Genomic DNA, 24568 nt, shown 5'->3' with positions numbered 1-24568 from the left:
ATTCTTGAGGTGGTGTAAGGAAAGCCAACGATGGACACTGGGGGACTGGAAACGAGTGGTCTGGAGTGATGAATCACGCTCTATCCTTTGACAGTCAGATTTAAGGGTTTGGGTTTGATGAACGTCTGCAAAACGGCACGCGTCATTATTTGCAACGCCAACAGTGAAGTACGAAGTAGGCGGTGCTACCGGATGGGGATCTTTTTTATGGTCACCATGTCATCTCCTTATTGCACTTAATAAAACGCTAAATGTGGGAGGATATAAACATTATTTACAGCATTACGTATTGTGTATCTGGAGACTGCGTCAGTTGCAGTTCACATCATGCTACACTGAAGCGCCAAAGAAACTGGTATACGCATTCGTGTTCAAATACACAGATATGTAAACAGGCAGAATACGGCGCTGCGGTCGGCAAAGCCTGTATAAGACAACAAGTGTCTGGCGCAGTTGTGAGATCTGTTACTGTTGCTACAATGGCAGGTTATCAACATTTAAGTGAGTCTGAACTTGGTGTTACAGCCGGCGCACGAGCTAAGAGAGACAGCATCTCCGAGATAGTGGTGAAGTCGGGACTTTTGCGTACGACCATTTCACGAGCTGACCGTGAATATCAGCAATCCGGTAAAACATAAAATCTCCGACATGGCTATGGCCGGAAAAAAATCCTGCAAGAATGGGACCAACAACGACTGAAGAGAATCGTTCAACGTGACAGAAGTGCAACCCTTCCGCTAATTTCTCCAGATTTCAATGCTGGGCCATCAACAGGTGTCAGCGTGCGAACCATTCAGTGAAACGTAATCGACATGGGCTTTCGGAGCCGAAGGCGCTCTCGTGTACACTTCATGACTGCACAACACAGAGCTTACCCTTCGCCCGGACCCGTCAACATTGGACTGTTGGTGGGTGGAAACATGTGGCCTGGTCGGATGAGTCTCGTTTCAAATTGTATCGAGAGTATGGAAGTGTACGGGAATGGATCCTCCATGTCAGCTGGGGACTGTTCAAGCTGGTGGAGGCTCAGTAATGGTGTGGTGCGTGAGCAGTTGAAGTGATATGAGACCCCTGATACGTTTAGGTACGACGCTGACAGGTGACACATCCACATCTGCATCCATTCATATCTATTGTGCATTTCGACGAACTTGGGTATTTCCAGCAGGACAATGCGACACCACACACGTCCCCGAATTATTGCAGAGTGGCTCCAGGAACACTCTTCTCAGTTTAAATACTTCCGCTGGCCATCAAACTCCAACATTATTGAGCATATCTGGGATACGTTGCAACGTGTTGTTCAGAAGAGAAATCCATGCCCCCGTACTCTTACTGATTTATGGACAGCCCTGGAGGATTCATGATGTCAGTTCCCTGAAGCACTACTTCAGACATTAGTCGAGTTCATGTCACGTGGTGTTGCGGCACTTCTGTTCTCGCGGGGGGGGGGGGGGCGGAGGATACGCGATATTAGTCATGTGTACCAGGTTCTTTGGCTCTTCAGTGTAGCTTTATACAGATTTCACGTGTACCCTAAATCCTACCCTTAACTCGCTTGGCTGTCAGATTTCTGATTTATCCAGTTACATTGTTTTTCATGTTCATAGCAATTAAGCTTAACTATAAAAAGAGTCCCTGACTGGATCATTATCTCTATGGTCAGCCCCTAACCAGGGGTACCAGGTAACATGTTTTCCAAGTTTTCTTCCTATACATTTTGAAGAGTCTAAACATATCTGCAAATCAGCACCTGCTGGTAATCGTCCTCTGTGGAAAATGTTTCCCTGTTTCTCTACATGTGGTGTGTCACCTGCGGAGGCGCCCAGTGGGGAACCGGCAGTCCACTTCTTGGGGGGGGGGGGGGGGGGGGGGGAGAAACGGGAACACAGGTTTGACGTGCTGGACATAACGGAAAACCAGACTCATCTCAATAAATTCAAAGATTCACATTTATTAAATTCTTATTATATCCGTTCCGGCATTTTTTCGGTATTTAAAAACTGCCTTCTGCAAAACACTATATATTTCTGTCTTACACACTGTGTTTTGCAGACTCAGAAAAAATATAAAGAGGAGCTTTGAACCTCAGCAAGATTATAAAGCTGTAATATTTACGCCTGTGAAAGTTGGACGTCAATAAAATCTGAGAAGGTGAAACTAAAAATCTTTGAGAGGTAAATTTTGAGAAAGTTGTTTGGAGGAACCCAAGATAAAACGACAGCTAAATGTCGAGAAACGCCGAAGTCTGTGGTTTATATGGAGAGCCAGACATTATATTCAAAATTGAATCTACACTCCTGGAAATGGAAAAAAGAACACATTGACACCGGTGTGTCAGACCCACCATACTTGCTCCGGACACTGCGAGAGGGCTGTACAAGCAATGATCACACGCACGGCACAGCGGACACACCAGGAACCGCGGTGTTGGCCGTCGAATGGCGCTAGCTGCGCAGCATTTGTGCACCGCCGCCGTCAGTGTCAGCCAGTTTGCCGTGGCATACGGAGCTCCATCGCAGTCTTTAACACTGGTAGCATGCCGCGACAGCGTGGACGTGAACCGTATGTGCAGTTGACGGACTTTGAGCGAGGGCGTATAGTGGGCATGCGGGAGGCCGGGTGGACGTACCGCCGAATTGCTCAACACGTGGGGCGTGAGGTCTCCACAGTACATCGATGTTGTCGCCAGTGGTCGGCGGAAGGTGCACGTGCCCGTCGACCTGGGACCGGACCGCAGCGACGCACGGATGCACGCCAAGACCGTAGGATACTACGCAGTGCCGTAGGGGACCGCACCGCCACTTCCCAGCAAATCTGTTGCTCCTGGGGTATCGGCGAGGACCATTCGCAACCGTCTCCATGAAGCTGGGCTACGGTCCCGCACACCGTTAGGCCGTCTTCCGCTCACGCCCCAACATCGTGCAGCCCGCCTCCAGTGGTGTCGCGACAGGCGTGAATGGAGGGACGAATGGAGACGTGTCGTCTTCAGCGATGAGAGTCGCTTCTGCCTTGTTGCCAATGATGGTCGTATGCGTGTTTGGCGCCGTGCAGGTGAGCGCCACAATCAGGACTGCATACGACCGAGGCACACTGGGCCAACACCCGGCATCATGGTGTGGGGAGCAATCTCCTACACTGGCCGTACACCACTGGTGATCGTCGAGGGGACACTGAATAGTGCACGGTACATCCAAACCGTCATCGAACCCATCGTTCTACCATTCCTAGACCGGCAAGGGAAGTTGCTGTTCCAACAGGACAATGCACGTCCGCATGTATCCCGTGCCACCCAACGTGCTCTAGAAGGTGTAAGTCAACTACCCTGGCCAGCAAGATCTCCGGATCTGTCCCCCATTGAGCATGTTTGGGAATGGATGAAGCGTCGTCTCACGCGGTCTGCACGTCCAGCACGAACGCTGGTCCAACTGAGGCGCCAGGTGGAAATGGCATGGCAAGCCGTTCCACAGGACTACATCCAGCATCTCTACGATCGTCTCCATGGGAGAATAGCAGCCTGCATTGCTGCGAAAGGTGGATATACACTGTACTAGTGCCGACATTGTGCATGCTCTGTTGCCTGTGTCTATGTGCCTGTGGTTCTGTCAGTGTGATCATGTGATGTATCTGACCCCAGGAATGTGTCAATAAAGTTTCCCCTTCCTGGGACAATGAATTCACGGTGTTCTTATTTCAATTTCCAGGAGTGTAGGTTACTTGGTTTGTATGTATACACCCATCAGTATCCGGACGAAAGGATAATCCTCCAACTGTTTACGGAACTCATAAAGGACAAATATTTCTCAGAAGAGCTCGCTTAATATTCTTTGACAACATGAGAAAAGATACGGAAATTCTATGAGCGAGGAAATGGGAAATTAAGTGCTAAGGCAGAACTTTCTCGTAAGGCACTTTTAAAATTAACAGTTAAAAGCTTTCATAGTTAGTAAAGCTTGTTAATAATAATTATTTTCGAATATATTGACGAAAAAAATCGAAACACAAAAAATAAGTACTGTAGAGAAATGAAATTTCAGAAATACATTTGCCTAAGTGAAATATTTAAGTGATTAACACTGGAAGATCACAGGTTAATGTAAGCGCACGATAAGCAATTGCAAGTGTGAAATGCTGGTACATTAATAATCGGTGTAGCCAGCAGAGCGTTGAATACAGGCGTGCAGTCTTGTCTGCATTGTGTTACGTGTATACAGGTGGCGGGTGTCAGTCTGTGGTATGGGAGTTCCATGCCCACTGCACTTGCACGCCCTGTACACGGACGGTTAATGGTGTTTGCGGATGACGCTGGAGTTGCCGTTCGATGATATCCTATACGTGCTCGTCTAGAGACAGGCCGAGGCTAACTGCGACACTTTGCGGAGCATGTTGGATTATAACAGCCGTTATCCTGTTGGAAAACGCCCCCTGGAATGCTGTACACGAATGGCAGCACAACTGGTCGATTCACCAGACTGACTTACAATCTTGCAGTCAGGGTGCACGGGAGAACCGCGAGAGTGCTCCAGCTCGATACGAAACCGCACTCCACACCGTAGCTGCAGGTGTCGTAGCTCCAGTGCGTCCAGCAGGCAGGCGGGTTGGGCTTAGCTCCTCGGCTGGCCTACTTCTAACCAACACACGATCGTGACTGGCACCGAGGGAGAACAAGCTCTCAACAGGGAACGTAACAGACCTCCACCCTGCCTTCGAGAGAGCTTTCGCTTGACACCGTCGCAGGTGGTGGCGGCTTGGGGTCAGTGGAATGTACGCTACAGGACATCTGGCTAGGAGCTTTCCTTGAAGTAACCGGTTTGTAAGAGTTTGTTGTGTCACTGTGGTGCGCATTGCTCCTGCAGATGCAGTACAATACGCGATAGACACACGACGAACACGATGGTGTTCCTCTCGGTGGTGCCACATAGCCTACCGTACATTCCCGTGACAACCGCTGCCAGCAGTTACGTACAGTGGCTACATTCCTGCCGAGTCTTCTGCAGTTTCGCAGAAGGAATGTCCAACTTCTCGTAGCCCCATTACACGACTTCGATAAACCTCGGAGACGTGTTGGTAACGGCGTATTTGACGCTTTAAAGGCTTTCTTGGCCACGATCAGCTCGACACGTTCAACCTCAGAGGCAACGAACGCGCACGACTGCACAGCGAGTATGTAAAGCAAACGTGACTTGCATCCTCATGGTAGCGCCGCTCTTAGACGACTGGCGCGAAATTTCAACAGACATCATCTTAGTTGTAGAATTTTGGAACACGTATTATGTTCGAGTATAATGACTTTTCTGGAGACTAGAAATCTACTCTGTAGGAATCAGCATGGGTTTCGAAAAAGACGATCGTGTGAAACCCAGCTCGCGCTATTCGTCCACGAGACTCAGAGGGCCATAGACACGGGTTCACAGGTAGATGCCGTGTTTCTTGACTTCCGCAAGGCGTTCGATACAGTTCCCCACAGTCATTAGAACAAAGTAAGAGTATATGGACTATCAGACCAATTGTGTGATTGGATTGAAGAGTTCCTAGATAACAGAACGCAGCATGTCATTCTCAATGGAGAGAAGTCTTCCGAAGTAAGAGTGATTTCAGGTGTGCCGCAGGGGACTGTCGTAGGAGCGTTGCTATTCACATTATATATAAATGACCTTGTGGATAACATCGGAAGTTCACTGAGGCTTTTTGCGGATGATGCTGTGGTATATCGAGAGGTTGTAACAAAGGAAAATTGTACTGAAATGCGGGAGGATCTGCAACGAATTGATGACGCACGGTGCAGGGAATGACAATTGAATCTCAATATACACAAGTGTAATGTGCTGCGAATACATAGTAAGAAATATTTGCCCGCATCTCGTGGTCGTGCGGTAGCGTTCTCGCTTCCCACGCCCGGGTTCCCGGGTTCGATTCCCGGCGGGGTCAGGGATTTTCTCTGCCTCGTGATGGCTGGGTGTCGTGTGCTGTCCTTAGGTTAGTTAGGTTTAAGTAGTTCTAAGTTCTAGGGGACTTATGACCACAGCAGTTGAGTCCCATAGTGCTCAGAGCCATTTGAACCATTTTAAGAAATATCCTTTATCATTTAGCTACAATATAGAAGGTCAGCAACTGGAAGCAGTTAATTCCATAAATTATCTGGCAGTACGCATTAGGAGTGATTTAAAATGGAACGATTATATAAAGTTGATCGTTGGTAAAGCAGATGCCACACTGAGATTCATTGGAAGAATCCTAATGAAATGCAGTCCGAAAACAAAGGAAGTAGGTTACAGTACTCTTGTTCGCTCACTGCTTGAATACTGCTCAGCAGTGTGGGATCCGTACCAGATAGGGTTGATAGAAGAGATAGAGAAGATCCAACGGAGAGCAACGCGCTTCGTTACAGGATCATTTAATAATCGCGAAAGCGTTACGGAGATGATAGATAAACTCCAGTGGAAGAGTGTGCAGGAAAGACGCTCAGTACCTCGGTACCGGCTTTTGTTGAAGTTTCGAGAACATACCTTCACCGAGGAGGCAAGCAGTATATTGCTGCCTCCTACATATATCTCGCGAAGAGACCATGAGGATAAAATCAGAGAGATTAGAGCCCACACAGAGGCATACCGACAATCTTTGTTTCCACGAACGATACGAGACTGGAATAGAAGGGAGAACCGATAGAGGTACTCAAGGTACCCTCTGCCACACACCGTCGGGTGGCTTGCGGAGTATGGATGTATATGTAGATGTTTCAAATGTAGAAACACGCCTACAAAGTGTAGTTTATGCCGCACGACTCCTTCTTTGTGTTGCGATTTTCTTTCCATCAGTGTATATTCCTTTCAAAGTCTTCCTTTCTGTATATAAAATAACGAAGAGATATGGTACTTGTATTTTTTGCAGTCACGAAGAGACGTTGCGCGAGGATATGACTGGACGGTCCGCTGGCTTCTGTTGTGTTTATGTTTTTGTGCCCTTTATTAAAACTGTACAGCAGAAGATCTGGTGGAACATGTACAGACGTGTACAATGATAAGCGTCGCACTGCACTGTGTACGTGAAATAAAGAGACACTCGGTTTTCTTTTTCGTTTTGGCCCGAAACTCATACAACCAAGAAACCCTGTTTAAAACATCCCAGGCAAGACCAATGAAATATCAGGGTCACAGATAAACACCCAACGAGCAGCCCAAACGTGTACAAGCCTGAAACGACATTCTGGTTAGTCATCACAGTGAGAAGACCGTGACGACGTTCACATATACCCAGCACTGACCGCAGGCTGTGAAGCCAGCGTCTTCATTTGGAGGCCAAAACCAAGAGCGTTCCCCGAGAAACACTGGCGGCAGTACCTGGAGTCTCGCACTGCTAGCGCCCAAGGCAGTGTGACAGTATTGTGTAAATTGAAGGTGGAGAGGAGAAAAAGGAAAGAAAGATTCGAAACTGATGATATCAGCTGCATCTGGACGGGCAGAGAAAACATGTGCCAGGCTGGGATTCGAACCTGGGATCTCCTGCTTACTGGGCAGCTGAGCTAATCACATCGACACCCGGACGCTGTGTTAATTGCAAATGCGAGGACCATCTTGGCACGGTCGTCAGCCGATCCCCATGCTCACCTGTCGCCAGTAATTATCCACAGTGTCCGTCCATGCCCTTCGTGCTTGCTAATTTTAGATTCCCGCTGGAGCTCCAATGTCAATGTGCATCTGCACTGATGGTTGTGGAGTCACAGCACATCGAGGAATCAACTGCATGAATGTGTGGCATCTGTTCATTTGGAACATGCCCAAAAGAACAGACACCAGGTGGAACCCGCGGCTGCGATACATATTATGTACATTCAAGGTTGAAGGGAGAAGAAAGGAAAAGAAGGGAGGTAACTGATGTATCAGCTGCATCGGGACTTTATGCGGAATGGCGAGCGGCGAGTTAAAATGTGCGCCGCACCGGGATTCGAACCCAGGATCTCCTACTGACTAGGCAGTTACATTAACCAATCCATCACCTGGATAACTACATCGCCAACGCACTGACCTTGCGTGTCCGTAGTCTCGTCGATTGCGACCCATATACGACTATCCTGAATTACGTCTCGAATCGACGCCAAAGAATCCTCGTAAATGCTGTTGACATAGTTTTTTCTAAGTGTATATTCCTTAGAAATATGTTTGCTTGGATAATTTTTAAATACTGGATTATTTAATGTCCGTAAAGGTATGTCTCCACAAAGCACGCCATAACATAAATATTTCGAGAAAGTGGAACATTGGGAGCCATTGGCTGTTACATCAGAAAAAATTGTTGTTTGAATTCATTCTTTCTTGTAATATTTAACTTATGTTTTGTGGTAGAATTGTGCTGTGACATTAGAAACCGTTGCTCAGTCGACACGGATTTTTCACAAGCATTACAAAACAGTACTTTACAATCTGCACTCAAAGACTGGTTTGGGAAATCTTCAGTATATTTTTTCACTCTGAAATACAACCGTTGCTTGTCCTTCGGCATTTTATGTGCGTACAAAAAGCCACACGCACACAGACTGCGATACGCAATTTTTATGCTTGAAAGAACGTATATGCGTAAACAACAAATGACGCTTAGCGGAAAACCTCGTCGTTGTCAACAGTGAATGACACAGACGTGAAGTTATGGGTACTACTTGTGGAGGCGCGCGTCATACGTTGCGTGTTGAACGAGACTCAAATGGCTCTGAGAAGTATGGGACTTAACTTCCGAGGTCATCAGTCCCCTAGAACTTAGAACTACTTAAACCTAACTAACCCAAGGACATCACACACATCCACGCCCGAGGCAGGATTCGAACCTGCGACCGTAGCGGTCGCGCGGTTCCAGACTGTAGCGCCTAGAACCGCTCGGCCACTCCGGCCGGCTGAACGAGACACTCGAGTATAATAGTGAGGAAACGTTTGATGCTGCAGGCTTAACTGTTCGCATCAATGGCATGAAATAACCCACTTGATTGTAAGGCCTAATTGTTGTGCGTTCCACGAGAAAGACAATCGAATGTTAAACAGAAGACGTGGAGGAACAGAAATAATGTAATTATCTACGCCGAAGATGGTTTATAACGTATCGTCTGTAAACTTCTTAGTGAGCTCTTGCACTCCCGTTTCGACTGGTAGATTTCACGGACGTCGAGGTTACCAACAACCTTTGCCATCGAAATAATGTGCGTTTTAGCTGCCTTAATTGAATATCGTGTTCATTATTACAAAGAAACTTGATAACAGTGTGTTTATAAACGTGCTTTCACGAAAGCTCGTAACCATGGTGAGACATTTCCGTTACAGGAGATGACTGGTAGGGAACGGTATGTTCACAGCAGTGGACAACATCTCAAAAACTGCTACCCCCCTCCCCACCACTCCGAAAACATGATTTCAATGATTCACTGTCCGGAATAGCGTTTACTTTGTTCCCTCTTCTCATAAACTGTGGGAAGCAACACTTAAAGGTTTTCAGGCTATCTGAAAGACTTAGGATGCCTTACATGGTGTGATTTGTGTTTCCGGCTTGTCCATTCCGGGGCCAGGAATCGCGCTGTGAAGCATCATTTAATGAATTCTTTAATGCTGTTACGCCTTAAAAACATCGGCTTCATATAATGTAGCGTTGGAAATATTTATTTATGCAATTCTGATACAAAAGCATGGACTAAACTTTAAAATATGAAAAATAAAAAACTAAACTTCGAAATATGGGAAAATATGGGAAATGAAAGTTACATTTTCAGATTCCAAATGTCATGAATTATGTAGAAAACTATAGAAAGAATGAAAATTAATTAAAACAAAAATATTTCTGTATATATTAAACCGGGCCCCAGTTGCGAGGTATGAATACAATTAAAGCATCCGCTGTTGGGAGCACAAAGTAGTGGCTGCGTAATTACCGAGAGATCCTTCAGTGAGAGCGAAGTAAAGCATCTTTTATCACGCGACCACGCCTTACACCACTACTTCACTATATCGCTAAAATGAACAGATAACGTGAATTAAAATTCATTAAAATTCTTATTTATCAGACTTTACGTAACCGTCGCACGCTTGCCGTGCGACTATCAGCATGGTTTCCGAAAACATTGATCATTTGAAACAGAACTCGCACTTTTCTCGCATGACGTCATGGAAGCCATGGACCAAGACAGTCAAGTCGAAGGAGTATGTCTCTATTTCCGAGAAGCATTCGACTCGGTATCAAAAGCTTATTAGCTTATTGTCAAAAATACGATAGTATGGTTTATCAAGCAAAATTAGTGGCTGGAATGAGGATTTTTGATAAAGGAGGGCGTAGAATGTTATCATCGGCAGGTATGGAATTAACTTCAGGTGTGGTTCACAGAAGTGTGGTAAGATCCTTGCTGTTCGTACTGTTTGTTAATTATCTTGTGGACGGTATTAATAATATCCTCAGCGTTTTCGGAAATGATACAGTTATATTCAGTCCGACCTTGATAAGCTATAAATGTGGTGCAAAGGTAGACAACTTACTTCATATTTTCGGAAATGTAAAACTGAGCATTTCATAAAACGACAAAAGTAGTATTTTATGATTACTTTATCAACGAGTCACAGTTGAAATCGGTCCACTCGTACAAATTCCTGGGTAGTTTCTAAGGATATGAAATGGAAAGATTACATAGGCTAAGCGGTAGGTAAAGCAGGCGGCAGACTTTGGTTAGGTGATAGAATTCTAGGGAAATGAAATCAGTCTACGAAGGAGATTGATCACAAATCAGTTGTGCGACCCATCCTAGAGTATCGCTCAAGTGTGCGGGACGGTACAAAATAGAGCTAACACTTGATAGTGAAGTATGCAGCCTACTATGTGTCTCTCCCGTAGGTTTCGTGAGGACGAGATTAGATTAATTACAGCGTCCACAAAGGTATTTAAACAGTCATTGTTTCTGCGCTCAATACGTGCCTAGATCGGGAAGAAACCCCAATATCTACTACTTTGGAAAGTTCCCTCTGCCACGCAGTTGACAAAGGTTTGATAACGATGCAGTTTTAGGTGCAGATACAAAATTACCGAAAAGTGCTCTAACATTTGAAAATACACTAACTCACGGTATAGTGTAGGCAGAAAAGAATAAACTGAAACACGCGCCTTGCCACAACTGAGAGAGATCTCTTGCGCACATCGTTTGGTGAGGATCGCGTTCTGAGCCTCCACGTCCGTCACGCTTGGCCTCCCAGGTCCCCAGACCTCAGTCAGTCCCTTGTGATCATCGGTTGTGTGGCTGCCTGAAGCATCGAGTCTACCGCGATCCTACGACCTCGTTAGGTATACGGAAAGACAGCATCCGAAGTCAGTTTTTCACCATACCTACTGACAAACCATACAGTGCTGTTCACAACTTTGTCCCTCGGCTACAGGGATTGTTGATAAGCGATGGCTGACTTAGCGAGCCTTTGTTATAAAGAACACCGTCTTTGCTAGAAATCAGTTGTTTATGCTAGCTATCGTATTTGTGCAGATTGAAGCGACGAATGAAAATTTGTGCAGTTTAGTAGTGAGCACATCAGCGTAGTGAGCGGGAGCCCAGGGTACCATCCTGGTACAGTGGCTTTGTAGAAACGCATGGCCTACCCCAGCAGTCCAAATTCCCATTCACGCCTCAGCTCACTTGGTATTTCCCCAAAACCGACCGGCAATGCAGAGGCCCTCCAACTGCACTGGAACAGCACCTCAGCATCGAACGAAATGGAGCATCCTGCCTGAAATCCAGGCACGGATGCTTTCAACAGATGATAGTATACGGTTCCAGAGGCCTTTTCATGTCCTGAACATCTGTGATGATCTATCGCAGACTGAACTGATGAACGAAAATTTTTTTTTGAAAAGGATTGGGCCTCTTGCTCACTAGGCTGATGTGCTAACTATCACACCACACTGGCACAACTGCAAGGACTACCGGAGCACGCATCATTCCTCAGTCCAAATTGCCACTCGTGCCTCAGCCCACTTGGTAGGGACGGCATCTTGCTACTGTAGTCCGTGCAGTTATGCAAAGTCACTGTGTCAGGGTGGCGTAGTGGTTAACGCATCTGCCTATAATCGGTTCATCATAACAATAAACCTGATGTAAACAAACACAAACGCGATGATTGGTCAGAAGCCGTAGCACACGTACACTCGTGGTGTTACGCTACTTATGTATTAGATATATTATTACTAAGTTACGTTAAATGAAGCTTTAAGATATTCAAATGTATTAATAGCCATCAACGTTTTTCTTAATCACGCTTCAGCTACGTAGATTTTATTTAAAAAATCGTGTACAGTCAGAGCCTCTGCAGCGTTGTGCTCTGATTGTCGCGCTGTTAATGCGTAGTATGAAAATGGCTGAGGCTACTTTCTGTTCCGTAGTGAAACTCGCGCGTGGAACACGGTTAAAAAGTGCCGAGAAATAGGCTGCTGTTCTTAATGTTTTTCATAAATTTACGGAGACAGTCGGCCATGAAGTTATGTATATACTGCAGTTGACATAAATATCCACGTCGAACGTAGCCGGCACGGTAGCTCAGGGTGTTCGGTCAGAGGGCTAGCTGCTCTCTGTAATAAAAGTAAGGGAGTTAATGGATCAACAACGAACTGAAACGGGTGTGTTTCGACGTCCGCCCAGAGCAGATACAACGAACGAAAACGAACAAAATGAGATTTAAAAAAAAAAAAAAACGTGTAGCGCAGTTGGGAGCAAAGTGGATTGTACTGAATGCGGTAATTAGTGCGTTGGTTCAAACCTTCCCAGTGTCGTTTGTTTTTTCTCGTTCAGTTTGAAATACCTACATCTCGTAATTATAAAACTCATCATTTCTATGAATAATGCTCGTCTTCTTGTTTCTAACTACATATTGCACGCAAAATTCCCGTTTCCATTTCAAATACAAATCCTTAAGTATCGATATTTTATGAAAGTCTGTTCATAAGAGTTGTTTGAATTAAGAAAAGATAATTTAATTTTTAAGGCAAAAATGAAAAACCAAAATGTCCTTATTTGGACTCCGTTCATTGTTTTATAGCACAGAGGTACATAAGTATCGTAGAAGCATGAAAAACTATGATTTTTACAATATCGAGCGCATCATTCAAATGCTGCATTTTTACATTTACTACTGTACCATTACAGCATGAACCCAACAGAACTGATCTGGAGCGAAGATGCGGGATTTGGCCCGAGAAGTAACAAGAGTGTTAAGCTGCTAATCGTACTGGAACTAACGCACGCGGCTTTTTCACACGTCACTGCCGAACGCTGGCGGAACGCAGAACGGCTCGTCATAAGACAGGAGGAAATGCTGCGCCTGGTTGGCTTCGTGGATTCTGTTGTTGATAGGCTCGTTATCAAGGTAGCAGGTGACACTTCCAGAACTGAAATGATTTTCTCGAATTCGGATAAGGAAGGAGCTACGAGATTACCAGACGACTGACTGTAAGTAATACCTTCAGTAGCTTCAATATTTAACTATACGATGAACTCCTTCAGCACTCTCTTACGTTACACACAGCTCATTCAGAAAAATTACCCTGTGGTTAAGTCAGGAATTTTCATCATTCTTGTTTTTAATTACAATAGTACGTTAGCTAATAACGATAACGTGTTGCGGTTTTCGTCTAGTCGTGTAAGAAGCGTATTGCGGGAGATTTGCAGTGTATTATTTCATTCTGCTTAAAAATTAAATGACATTGCTCCTCTGCTCGTCTCTTTCTACTTGTGAACTCCACCTGGCCACGTGACTGCAGGCTAGCTGACCGGCCAGTGGTGTCCCAGTTAGATGCGGCGGTAACTCTGTTGTCCCGTATTATCGCTAAGTCGATGTGCACGTAACGCACAGCACAAAACGTACAGTTATTATCGTACTGGACAGTACTCGAGACAGCTTGGCTGCGGTCCCACGTGAAACGGAAATCCAGTGAGGTTCCAGCAAAGGTGGAAGAATACATAGTGAAATGTTTACATCAGGTTTATTCTTATGCTGAACGGATTTATAGTAAAAATGGCTCTAAGCACTATGGGACTCAACTTCTGAGGTCATTAGTCCCCTAGAACTTAGAACTACTTAAACCTAACTAACCTAAGGACATCACACACATGCATGCCCGAGGCAGGATTCGAACCTGCGACCGTAGCGGTCTCGCGGTTCCAGACTGCAGCGCCTAGAACCGCACGGCCACTTCGGCCGGCGGATTTATAGTCAGTAGACACCCGGCTTCAGATTCCAGCCTCGGTACAAATTTTCATTTCTCGGATGAGTCTGCATATATACTTCGTGGATGTCTGAGGCTTGAAAAGCTCTTACTTGATTAAAGCACCTATACCTGGGTTTCAGGCATGACACCGCATTTCGTTCGATGCTGTTCCAATATAGCTGGAGAGCCTCTGCAGTGCTGTTCCAGTTTATGGGAAATACCAAGTGGGCGGAGGGAGTTTGGACTGAGGAGGGAGACGTAGTAGGGCGCGCCTTGCTCCTATGCAAAGCCACTGTGTCAGGGTAACATAGTGGTTAGTGCCTGCGCCAAGTGAGCAGCGTTGGTACAAATTTTCATTCGTCGCTTCAGCATGCGTGTATACATCATAGATGACTGAGGCTTGAAACTGTCTCTGGAACCTTGTAGTTCCATTTGGTTAGGCTTTGCTTTTGTATCGTATGAAGCGCCATCTGTTGGTCACTTTGTGCAGTTTTGTTGGTTTCAGTAGAGCCTCATGCCATTTCAAGCATGTAAGTCAAATTTTACGTTGTTCGCTTGCAGGCAGATCGACAGCAACAAGCTGCAGTACATCCCGGCGGGCGCTCTCGACGTCGTGCCCGACCTGGTGGCCATCAAGCTGGCCAAGAACCCCTGGCACTGCGACTGCTCCGCGCTCTACCTCGCAACGTCAGTACCTCTCTCTCTCACTCTCTTTCTTACAAAAATATATTTAAAGTCAGTAAATTTCAAACGTCACTTCAGAAGCATGCAGTTAGTTAACTGCATGAAAATGTTTTCACTCGTCATTGCCTCATTGTGTTCTATAAACCCCACCGTGAAGATGGGGAAAGAGTCATCTTATACATTAACAAGCAGGAGTAGCCACTCAAACTTTATTTCGATGAAGTATTGTAAGTAGGCTGTTTAGGTTTTTATGTTGGTAACGCCACGTAGCGCTCTGTATGAAAATCACTGACTGTGCTGTGTGCAGTCTGTGGCTGGTTTGCATTGTTGGAATTTGCTATTGTAGTGTTGGGCAGTTGGAGGTGAGCCGCCAGCAGTGGTGGATGCGGGGAGTGAGATGGAGTAGTTTTGAGAGCGGATGATCTGGACTTGTGTCCGCCAGAGAGAGTTAATTTGTAAGACTGGATGTCATGAACTGATATATATATACATACGAGGGTCGGTCAAAAAGTAATGCCTCCCATTTTTTTCTACTTAAAGAAATTAAGTTAAGTGAAAAATTTGAATTTGGCGCCATTCCTCAAACCTTCTTCTGCAATCCACTGCAGTAGTAACTTTCTGTGTCAACAGGTGGCAGCACAGCAGAAGTTTGTAAGATGGCCGACATCGATGTTCGTTTGAGACAGCGTTGTGTGATTGAATTCTTGAATGCAGAAGGTGAAACGCCCATACGCATTCATGAAAGACTGAAGAAGGTGTATGGTGTTGTGACAGTGGATGTCAGCACTGTTAGACGATGGGTTCGTCGTTGTAAGGAAGCTGAAGGGCAAACACCGTTGACTGACGAAAAGCGGAGCGGCAGGCCGGTGAGTGCAGTGACTCCACACAACATTCAGCAAGTTGATGACATCATTCGTGGTGACCGTCGGGTGACTGCAGATGAAGTGTGTCGCATTATTTCTCTTAGTAAAGGCAGTGTGATCACGATTATTAAACAATTGGGGTACTCAAAAGTTTGTGCACGGTGGGTTCCAAGAATGTTAACCGATCAGAATAAAGAGGCAAGGAAAACAATAGCCTCCCAACACTTGCAGCGCTTCCGTTTGGAGGGAGATGAGTTTCTGAAAAAAATTGTGACCGGGGACGAAACATGGGTGCATTTTTTTGAACCCGAATCAAAGAGGCAGTCAATGGAGTGGCGTCACACAAGCTCGCCGAGGAAGAAAAAATTCAAAACTGTGCGATCGGCAGGGAAAGTTATGGCAACAGTTTTCTGGGATACAGAGGGTGTGATTATGGTTGATTTTTTGGAGCAGGGATGCACAATAAATTTTGTTCAATACGTCACAACCCTCAAGAAACTTAAAGCACGTCTTCAGCGAGTTCGCCCAACAAAATCAATGGCAGATGTTCTTCTTTTGCATGACAATGCAAGACCACACACCAGTCGTCACACCTCTGACGAGATTGACAAAATTGGATGGGAAGTTTTGCCTCATCCCCCATACAGCCCTGACCTGGCACCATCAGGCTTCCATCTGTTCGGGCCACTAAAAGAAGCTCATCGTGGGATTCATTTTGAAGATGAGGAGGCCGTCAAAACATCCGTGCGTCAATGGCTTAGGAAGCAGAGCTGTGATTTTTACCGTGCTGGGATACATTCCCTTGTTCAAAGATGGACCAAAACTGTAGAGATGGGCGGAGATTACATTGAAAAATGACAAAATGATCCTCAATGTTGTGGTTTTCAACCTATGTAATTGCTTTTAAATTTCCTGGCAATTAAACGTAGAAAAAAAAAATAGGAGGCATTACTTTTTGACTGACCCTCGTATTATGACTTTTGAACACTATTAAGGTAAATACATTGTTTGTTCTCTATTAAAATCTTTCATTTGCTAACTATGCCTATCAGTAGTTAGTGCCTTCAGTAGTTAGAATCTTTTACTTAGCTGGCAGTATTGGCACTCGCTGTATCGCAGTAGTTTGAGTAACGAAGATTTTTGTGAGGTAAGTGATTTGTGAAAGGTATAGGTTATTGTTAGTTAGTGCCATTCTTTTGTAGGGATTATTGAAAGTCAGATTGCGTTGCGCTAAAAATATTGTATGTCAATTTATTGATGATCTGAATAAGTAAAGAGAGAAATGTCTGTGCACGTTCAGTTTTGCTCAGCTGTTTCAAAATCAAATAACGTAAGAGGATTATCAGCACAGTAATTCATTAATTTTTCTAAGGGGATGTTTCAGTATACTAACGACCAATTACGACTAGTTTTAAACAGTTGACATTAATAATTATTTCTATATTAGCTCACACGTGATAACCATGAGAAAACAAGCCACCGATCCACGTCTTATACTATTCAGCTGCTGCTTTTATCTAATAGGCTACTTCAAACACAGTTTTTCTGTAACCACGCACAGAACGCTATCAATTGTCAGTATACATTGAGATTACAGAAGTCATGGGATAGCGGTATGCACTTGTACACATGGAGGCGGTATCGCTTACAGAAGGTATAAGAGGGCAGGGCGTGGCCACAGCTGTCATTTGTACTCAGGTGGTTCATGTTCCTTGCTTATATACTTATTACGGGTAATTCTAAAATATTTCTGTTTGCTGATGACACTAACTTGGTAGTAAAGGATGTCGTGTGCAACATTGACTCTGTTTCAAATAGTACAGTTAATGACTGAAGTTCATGGCTTGTAGAAAATAAACTAAAGCTAAATCACAGTAAGACTCAGTTTTTACTGTTTCTAACAGACAATTCAACAAAACTCGACGTTTTACTTTCACAGAATGGGCATATGATTACTGAAACTGAAAAGATCTAATTTCTAGGTGTTCAGATAGATAGTGAACTGTTGTCGGAAGCCCTCGTTCAGGATCTTGTTCAAAGACTTAATGCTGCCATTTTTACTATTCGTACGGTATCTGACATGAGTCATCGTTCGAGACGAAAATTAGTCTACTTTGCTTATTTTCATTCGCTTATGTCGTATGGTATTATATTTTGGGTATTTCTTCTCATTTTAAAAGGATATTATTGGCTGAGAAATGGGCAGTTCGGGCAGTAAGTCGTGTAAGTTCGCGAACCTCTTGTCGACCCCTGTTCAGTAGTCTGGGTATTTTGACATTGTCCTCTCAATACATAAATTCTTTACTGTCGTTTCTTGTTAATAATATCAGCTTATTCCCAAGAATTAGCAGCTTTCACTCAGTTAATAATACTAGGCAGATATCCAATGTGCATTTGCTTGACACTTCCTTAACTCTTGTGGAGAAATGTGTGCAGTACACTGCTGCATTCATTTTCTGTAAGCTACCACAAGAATTCAAAAATATTAGCAGTAATCCACGCGCTTCCAAATCGAAACTGAAGAGTTTGCTCATGGGTAGCTCCTTCTATTCTACTGAGAAGTTCCTTGAAGACTTAAGGTGATTCTTATGTTATACTACTGATTGCCTTTACTCAAACTTATGGCTTCACTTTTTTCGGGTTCATGAACCATGGACCTTGCCGTTGGTGGGGAGGCTTGCGTGCCTCTGCGATACAGATAGCCGTACCGTAGGTACAACCACAACGGAGGGGTATCTGTTGAGAGGCCAGACAAACGTGTGGTTCCTGAAGAGGGGCAGCAGCCTTTTCAGTAGTTGCAAGGGCAACAGTCTGGATGATTGACTGATCTGGCCTTGTAACAATAACCACAACGGCCTCGCTGTGCTGGTACTGCGAACGGCTGAAAGCAAGGGGAAACTACGGCCGTAATTTTTCCCGAGGGCATGCAGCTTTACTGTATGATTAAATGATGATGGCGTCCTCTTGGGTAAAATATTCCGGAGGTAAAATAGTCCCCCATTCGGATCTCCGGGCGGGGACTACTCAAGAGGATGTCGTTATCAGGAGAAAGAAAACTGGCGTTCTACGGATCGGAGCGTGGAATGTCAGATCCCTTAATCGGGCAGGTAGGTTAGAAAATTTAAAAAGGGAAATGGATAGGTTAAAGTTAGATATAGTGGGAATTAGTGAAGTTCGGTGGCAGGAGGAACAAGACTTCTGGTCAGGTGACTACAGGGTTATAAACACAAAGTCAAATAGGGGTAATGCAGAAGTAGGTTTAATAATGAATAGGAAAATAGGAACGCGGGTAAGCTACTACAAACAGCATAGTGAACACATTATTGTGGCCAAGATAGATACGAAGCCCACACCTACTACAGTAGTACAAGTTTATATGCCAACTAGCTCTGCAGATGACGAAGAAATTGAAGAAATGTATGATGAAATAAAAGAAATTATTCAGATAGTGAAGGGAGACGAAAATTTAATAGTCATGGGTGACTGGAATTCGAGTGTAGGAAAAGGGAGAGAAGGAAACGTAGTAGGTGAATATGGATTGGGGCTAAGAAATGAAAGAGGAAGCCGCCTGGTAGAATTTTGCACAGAGCACAACTTAATCATAGCTAACACTTGGTTTAAGAATCATGATAGAAGGTTGTATACATGGAAGAACCCTGGAGATACTAAAAGGTATCAGATAGATTATATAATGGTAAGACACAGATTTAGGAACCAGGTTTTAAATTGTAAGACATTTCCAGGGGCAGATGTGGACTCTGACCACAATCTATTGGTTATGACCTGTAGATTAAAACTGAAGAAACTGCAAAAATGTGGGAATTTAAGGAGATGGGACCTGGATAAACTGAAAGAACCAGAGGTTGTAGAGAGTTTCAGGGAGAGCATAAGGGAACAATTGACAGGAATGGGGGAAAGAAATACAGTAGAAGAAGAATGGGTAGCTTTGAGGAATGAAGTAGTGAAGGCAGCAGAGGATCAAGTAGGTAAAAAGACGAGGGCTAGTAGAAATCCTTGGGTAACAGAAGAAATATTGAATTTAATTGATGAAAGGAGAAAATATAAAAATGCAGTAAATGAAGCAGGCAAAAAGGAATATAAACGTCTCAAAAATGAGATTGACAGGAAGTGCAAAATGGCTAAGCAGGGATGGCTAGAGGACAAATGTAAGGATGTAGAGGCTTGTCTCACTAGGGGTAAGATAGATACTGCCTACAGGAAAATTAAAGAGACCTTTGGAGATAAGAGAACCACTTGTATGAACATCAAGAGCTCAGATGGAAACCCAGTTCTAAGCAAAGAAGGGAAAGCAGAAAGGTGGAAGGAGTATATAGAAGGTCTATACAAGGGCGATGTACTTGAGGACAATATTATGGAAATGGAAGAGGATGTAGATGAAGATGAAATGGGAGATAAGATACTGCGTGAAGAGTTTGACAGAGCACTGAAAGACGTGAGTCGAAACAAAGCCCCCGGAGTAGACAACATTCCATTGGAACTACTGACGGCCTAGGGAGAGCCAGTCCTGACAAAACTCTATCATCTGGTGAGCAAGATGTATGAAACTGGCGAAATATCCTCAGACTTCAAGAAGAATATAATAATTCCAATCCCAAAGAAAGCAGGTGTTGACAGATGTGAAAATTACCGAACTATCAGTTTAATAAGTCACAGCTGCAAAATACTAACGCGAATTCTTTACAGACGAATGGAAAAACTGGTAGAAGCCGACCTAGGGGAAGATCAGTTTGGATTCCGTAGAAATACTGGAACACGTGAGGCAATACTAACCTTACGACTTATCTTAGAGGAAAGATTAAGGAAAGGCAAACCTACGTTTCTAGCATTTGTAGACTTAGAGAAAGCTTTTGACAATGTTGACTGGAATACTCTCTTTCAAATTCTAAAGGTGGCAGGGGTAAAATACAGGGAGCGAAAGGCTATTTACAATTTGTACAGAAACCAGATGGCAGTTGTAAGAGTCGAGGGACATGAAAGGGAAGCAGTGGTTGGGAAGGGAGTAAGACAGGGTTGTAGCCTCTCCCCGATGTTATTCAATCTGTATATTGAGCAAGCAGTAAAGGAAACAAAAGAAAAATTCGGAGTAGGTATTAAAATCCATGGAGAAGAAATAAAAACTTTGAGGTTCGCCGATGACATTGTAATTCTGTCAGAGACAGCAAAGGACTTGGAAGAGCAGTTGAACGGAATGGATGGTGTCTTGAAGGGAGGATATAAGATGAACATAACAAAAGCAAAACGAGGATAATGGAATGTAGTCGAATTAAGTCGGGTGATGTTGAGGGTATTAGATTAGGAAATGAGACACTTAAAGTAGTAAAGGAGTTTTGCTATTTGGGGATCAAAATAACTGATGATGGTCGAAGTAGAGAGGATATAAAATGTAGACTGGCAATGGCAAGGAAAGCGTTTCTGAAGAAGAGAAATTTGTTAACATCGAGTATAGATTTAAGTGTCAGGAAGTCTTTACTGAAAGTATTTGTATGGAGTGTAGCCATGTATGGAAGTGAAACATGGACGATAAATAGTTTGGACAAGAAGAGAATAGAAGCTTTCGAAATGTGGTGCTACAGAAGAATGCTGAAGATTAGATGAGTTGATCACATAACTAATGAGGAGGTATTGAAAAGAATTGGGGAGAAGAGGAGCTTGTGGTACAACTTGACTAGAAGAAGAGATCGGTTGGTAGGACATGTTCTGAGACATCGAGGGATCACCGATTTAGTATTGGAGGGCAGCGTGGAGGGTAAAAATCGTAGGGGGAGACCAAGAGATGCATACACTAAGCAGATTCAGAAGGATGTAGGTTGCAGTAGGTACTGGGAGATGAAGAAGCTTGCACAGGATAGAGTAGCATGGAGAGCTGCATCAAACCAGTCTCAGGACTGAAGACCACAACAACAACAACAAAACATTTTATTTTATCTGTTATTACTTTTACTTTGTAATTTCCTGTACTGAAAAATTCCAGGACCTCGGAGATTTGCTCGTGAATTTGGTCCTACGGAACTAGACGTATAAATAGATAAATAAATGTGGAAAAATAGAAATGATAATGGCCGCACGGAAGAAACTAACAGACTTAGAATACGGAACGGTAGCTGGAACTAGACGCGTCAAGAGTGTACCGAGAAAGCCACACTTCAGGCACGTCACCTCTCACCACGGACAACGCAGTGGCCGACGGCCTCCACTTAACGACCGAGAGCAGCGGCGTTTGCGTAGAGCTGTCAGTGCTCACAGACAAGCAACACTGCAAGAAATAACTGCAAAAAGCACTGTGGGACGAACGACGAACGTATGCTATAGGACAGTCCCCAAACAATAATGTCATATCACCGGACCACAATTGTTCGTGACTGGTTTGAAGTACATTCTAGACAGAGGGAATCATTTGGCCGCCAAGACCGCTCGACATGGCTGCCATCCATCACTTGTGGGACATGATGGAGAGGTCACTTGGTGCACAAAGTCCTGCACCGGCAACACTTCCGCCATTATAGACGGCCGTAGAGACAGCGTGGCTCAGCATTTGTGCAGGGTACTTGTAGAGTCCATCCCATGTCCAGATGCCGCACTAGGGCGGGCAAAAGGAGGTCCGGCACGGTTTCAGGACGTATCTCATGACTTTTGTCGCCTCAGGCACTTACATATGGCGAATTACAGATTCTTACGGAAACTTCGACTCCAGAAAGTACAGGCAGTTTAAAGACGAAAACTTTCGTCCCATTTATTTGTTTGGCCAACGCCTTAGTCAGTGACGCTTATTAACAAAAGAAATCATTAATTTAATTGCGAGAACAACATACAGTGATTCTGGATAGTAATTCGCTTCTCAGTGTAGATCCGATTTCAGAATTCTTGTGCCAGCCACAATTTTCATGTAGTAATGGTTTTTGGCTCTGAGCACTATGGGACTTAACTGCTAAGTCATCAGTCCCCTAGAACTTAGAACTACTTAAACCTAACTAACCTAAGGACATGACACACATCCATGCCCGAGGCAGGATTCGAACCTGTGACCGTAGCGGTCATGCGGTTCCAGACTGAAACGCCTAGAACCGCACGGCCACAACGGCCGGCCGTAATGGTCTTTGTAAGTGTTCACGGCAGCCCATGTATTACACACTGAGTTCGACAAAGGTCACGGGACGCCTCCTAATATCGTGTGGGACCCCCTTATGCACGCCGAAGTGCAGCAGTTGTACCTGGGACGGACTCGACAAGTCTTTGCAAGTCCTCTGCAGAAATACCGTGCCGTCGGTAATCGTGAAAGTGTTGCCGATGCAGGAAGTTGGGCACGAAATCACCTCTCCATTATGTCCCGTAAATGTTCTTTGGACTTCATGTCAGCCGCTCTGGGTGGATACATGATTCGCTCCAATTGCTGAGAATGTTCTTCAAACTAGTCTCGAAGAATTGTGGCCTGGCGACGTGGCACATTGTCATTCATAAAAATTATTGTTTCGGAACATGAAGCCCATGAATGGTTTCAGATGGTCTTCTAGTAGCCGAACATAACCACTGCCAGTCACTGATCCGTTCAATTGAACCAGAAGACCCTGTCCATCCCATGAAAACACAGCCAATACCACTATGAAGCCACCACAAGCTTGCACAATGCCTTTTTGGCAACCTGGCGCTACACTCTTACCAACTGAAATTGAAACTCATCTGATAAGACCGTAAATTTCCTAGTCGTGTGGGGGTCAAATGACAAGGTCACGAACCCTGGAGAGGCGCTGGAGACGATGTCGTTCTGTTAGCAAAAGCACGCGCGTCGGCCTTCTGCTGCCACAGCCCACTGACGCACTATCCTAACGGATACGTTCGTCGTACGTCCCACAGTGATGTATGAGGTTATTCACGTACTCTTGTAAAGACTTGTCCTTTGGGTTCACAACGTTTTTACGAGGTCCAATTTAATATGCTGAGGAGCTAGATACACATTTTTGGGGTCAGAAAGAGGAGCGTTCACCATGTTGCTTTTCCCACGCAATAATTCATTTCCGATCAGGTAATTTTTCTCATAATAGTTGCATTTTCTATCTTTGCTGGCCCACTTGTCTAGGACGCAGTACTGCTCCCTGTACCCGAGCTGCATAGCGAGAAGCAGTGCAAATACTTTAAGATCTTCACAATTGCAATTGAAATGCCAACCATCTGAATGAGGACATGGTACCCGAAACCGTTTATGCAATTGGCATAAAGCAGTTTAAAAGCATCTGCGGCTGGTTGCGTTATTCACCAACAAAAAGCAACAAAATGGCACATTGCGATATTTGTGCTCACACATAATGTTTAAGAACGACTTTGAGTTACTTGAGAAAACATCCGTAGCCAAGCCATCCAACAATAAATCTGATGATGAAGATGATGAAGTCCCATACTCCTTGACGGAGTGTAGGGGAACGATGCGGGAGACCCGCACCGCCGTACTAGGCAAGGTCCTAGTGGAGGTGGTTTGCCATTGCCTTCCTCTGACCGTAATGGTGATGAATGATGATGATTAAAGACGACACAACAACACCCACTCATCTCGAGGCAGGTGACAATCCCTGACCCCGCCGGGAATCGAACCCGGGACCCCGCGCTCGGGAAGCGAGAACTCTAGCGCGAGACCACGAGCTGCGGCCACAATAAATTTACCAGTTACATTTCAGAAATAATATATTTTAGTCTATAGTCCCAATATTTTATTTATTATTTTGCCTACAGTCTACCGGTTTCGGCACACAGTGCCATCCTCAGGCTAAGCCCTGAGATGCAGTCGTCAAACACGTTTCGCAAGTAGA

General features: G+C 44.6%; 1 protein-coding gene across 1 annotated transcript in view; it reads left to right on the top strand.

The window, feature by feature from the left end:
* Window positions 1–24568, top strand: part of LOC126203466 (carboxypeptidase N subunit 2) — a 182353-nt gene that overhangs the window by 142049 nt on the left and 15736 nt on the right. The window contains exon 9 of the mRNA XM_049937784.1: window positions 14767–14892. Within this exon, the coding sequence (XP_049793741.1) occupies window positions 14767–14892 (126 nt within the window). The remainder of the gene's footprint in view (window positions 1–14766; window positions 14893–24568) is intronic.

Source organism: Schistocerca nitens, chromosome 9, assembly GCF_023898315.1.
Source record: "Schistocerca nitens isolate TAMUIC-IGC-003100 chromosome 9, iqSchNite1.1, whole genome shotgun sequence".
Lineage (NCBI taxonomy): Eukaryota > Metazoa > Arthropoda > Insecta > Orthoptera > Acrididae > Schistocerca > Schistocerca nitens.
The sequence above is the reverse complement of the archived record's forward strand: the minus strand, read 5'-3'. Positions and strand labels throughout refer to the sequence as shown.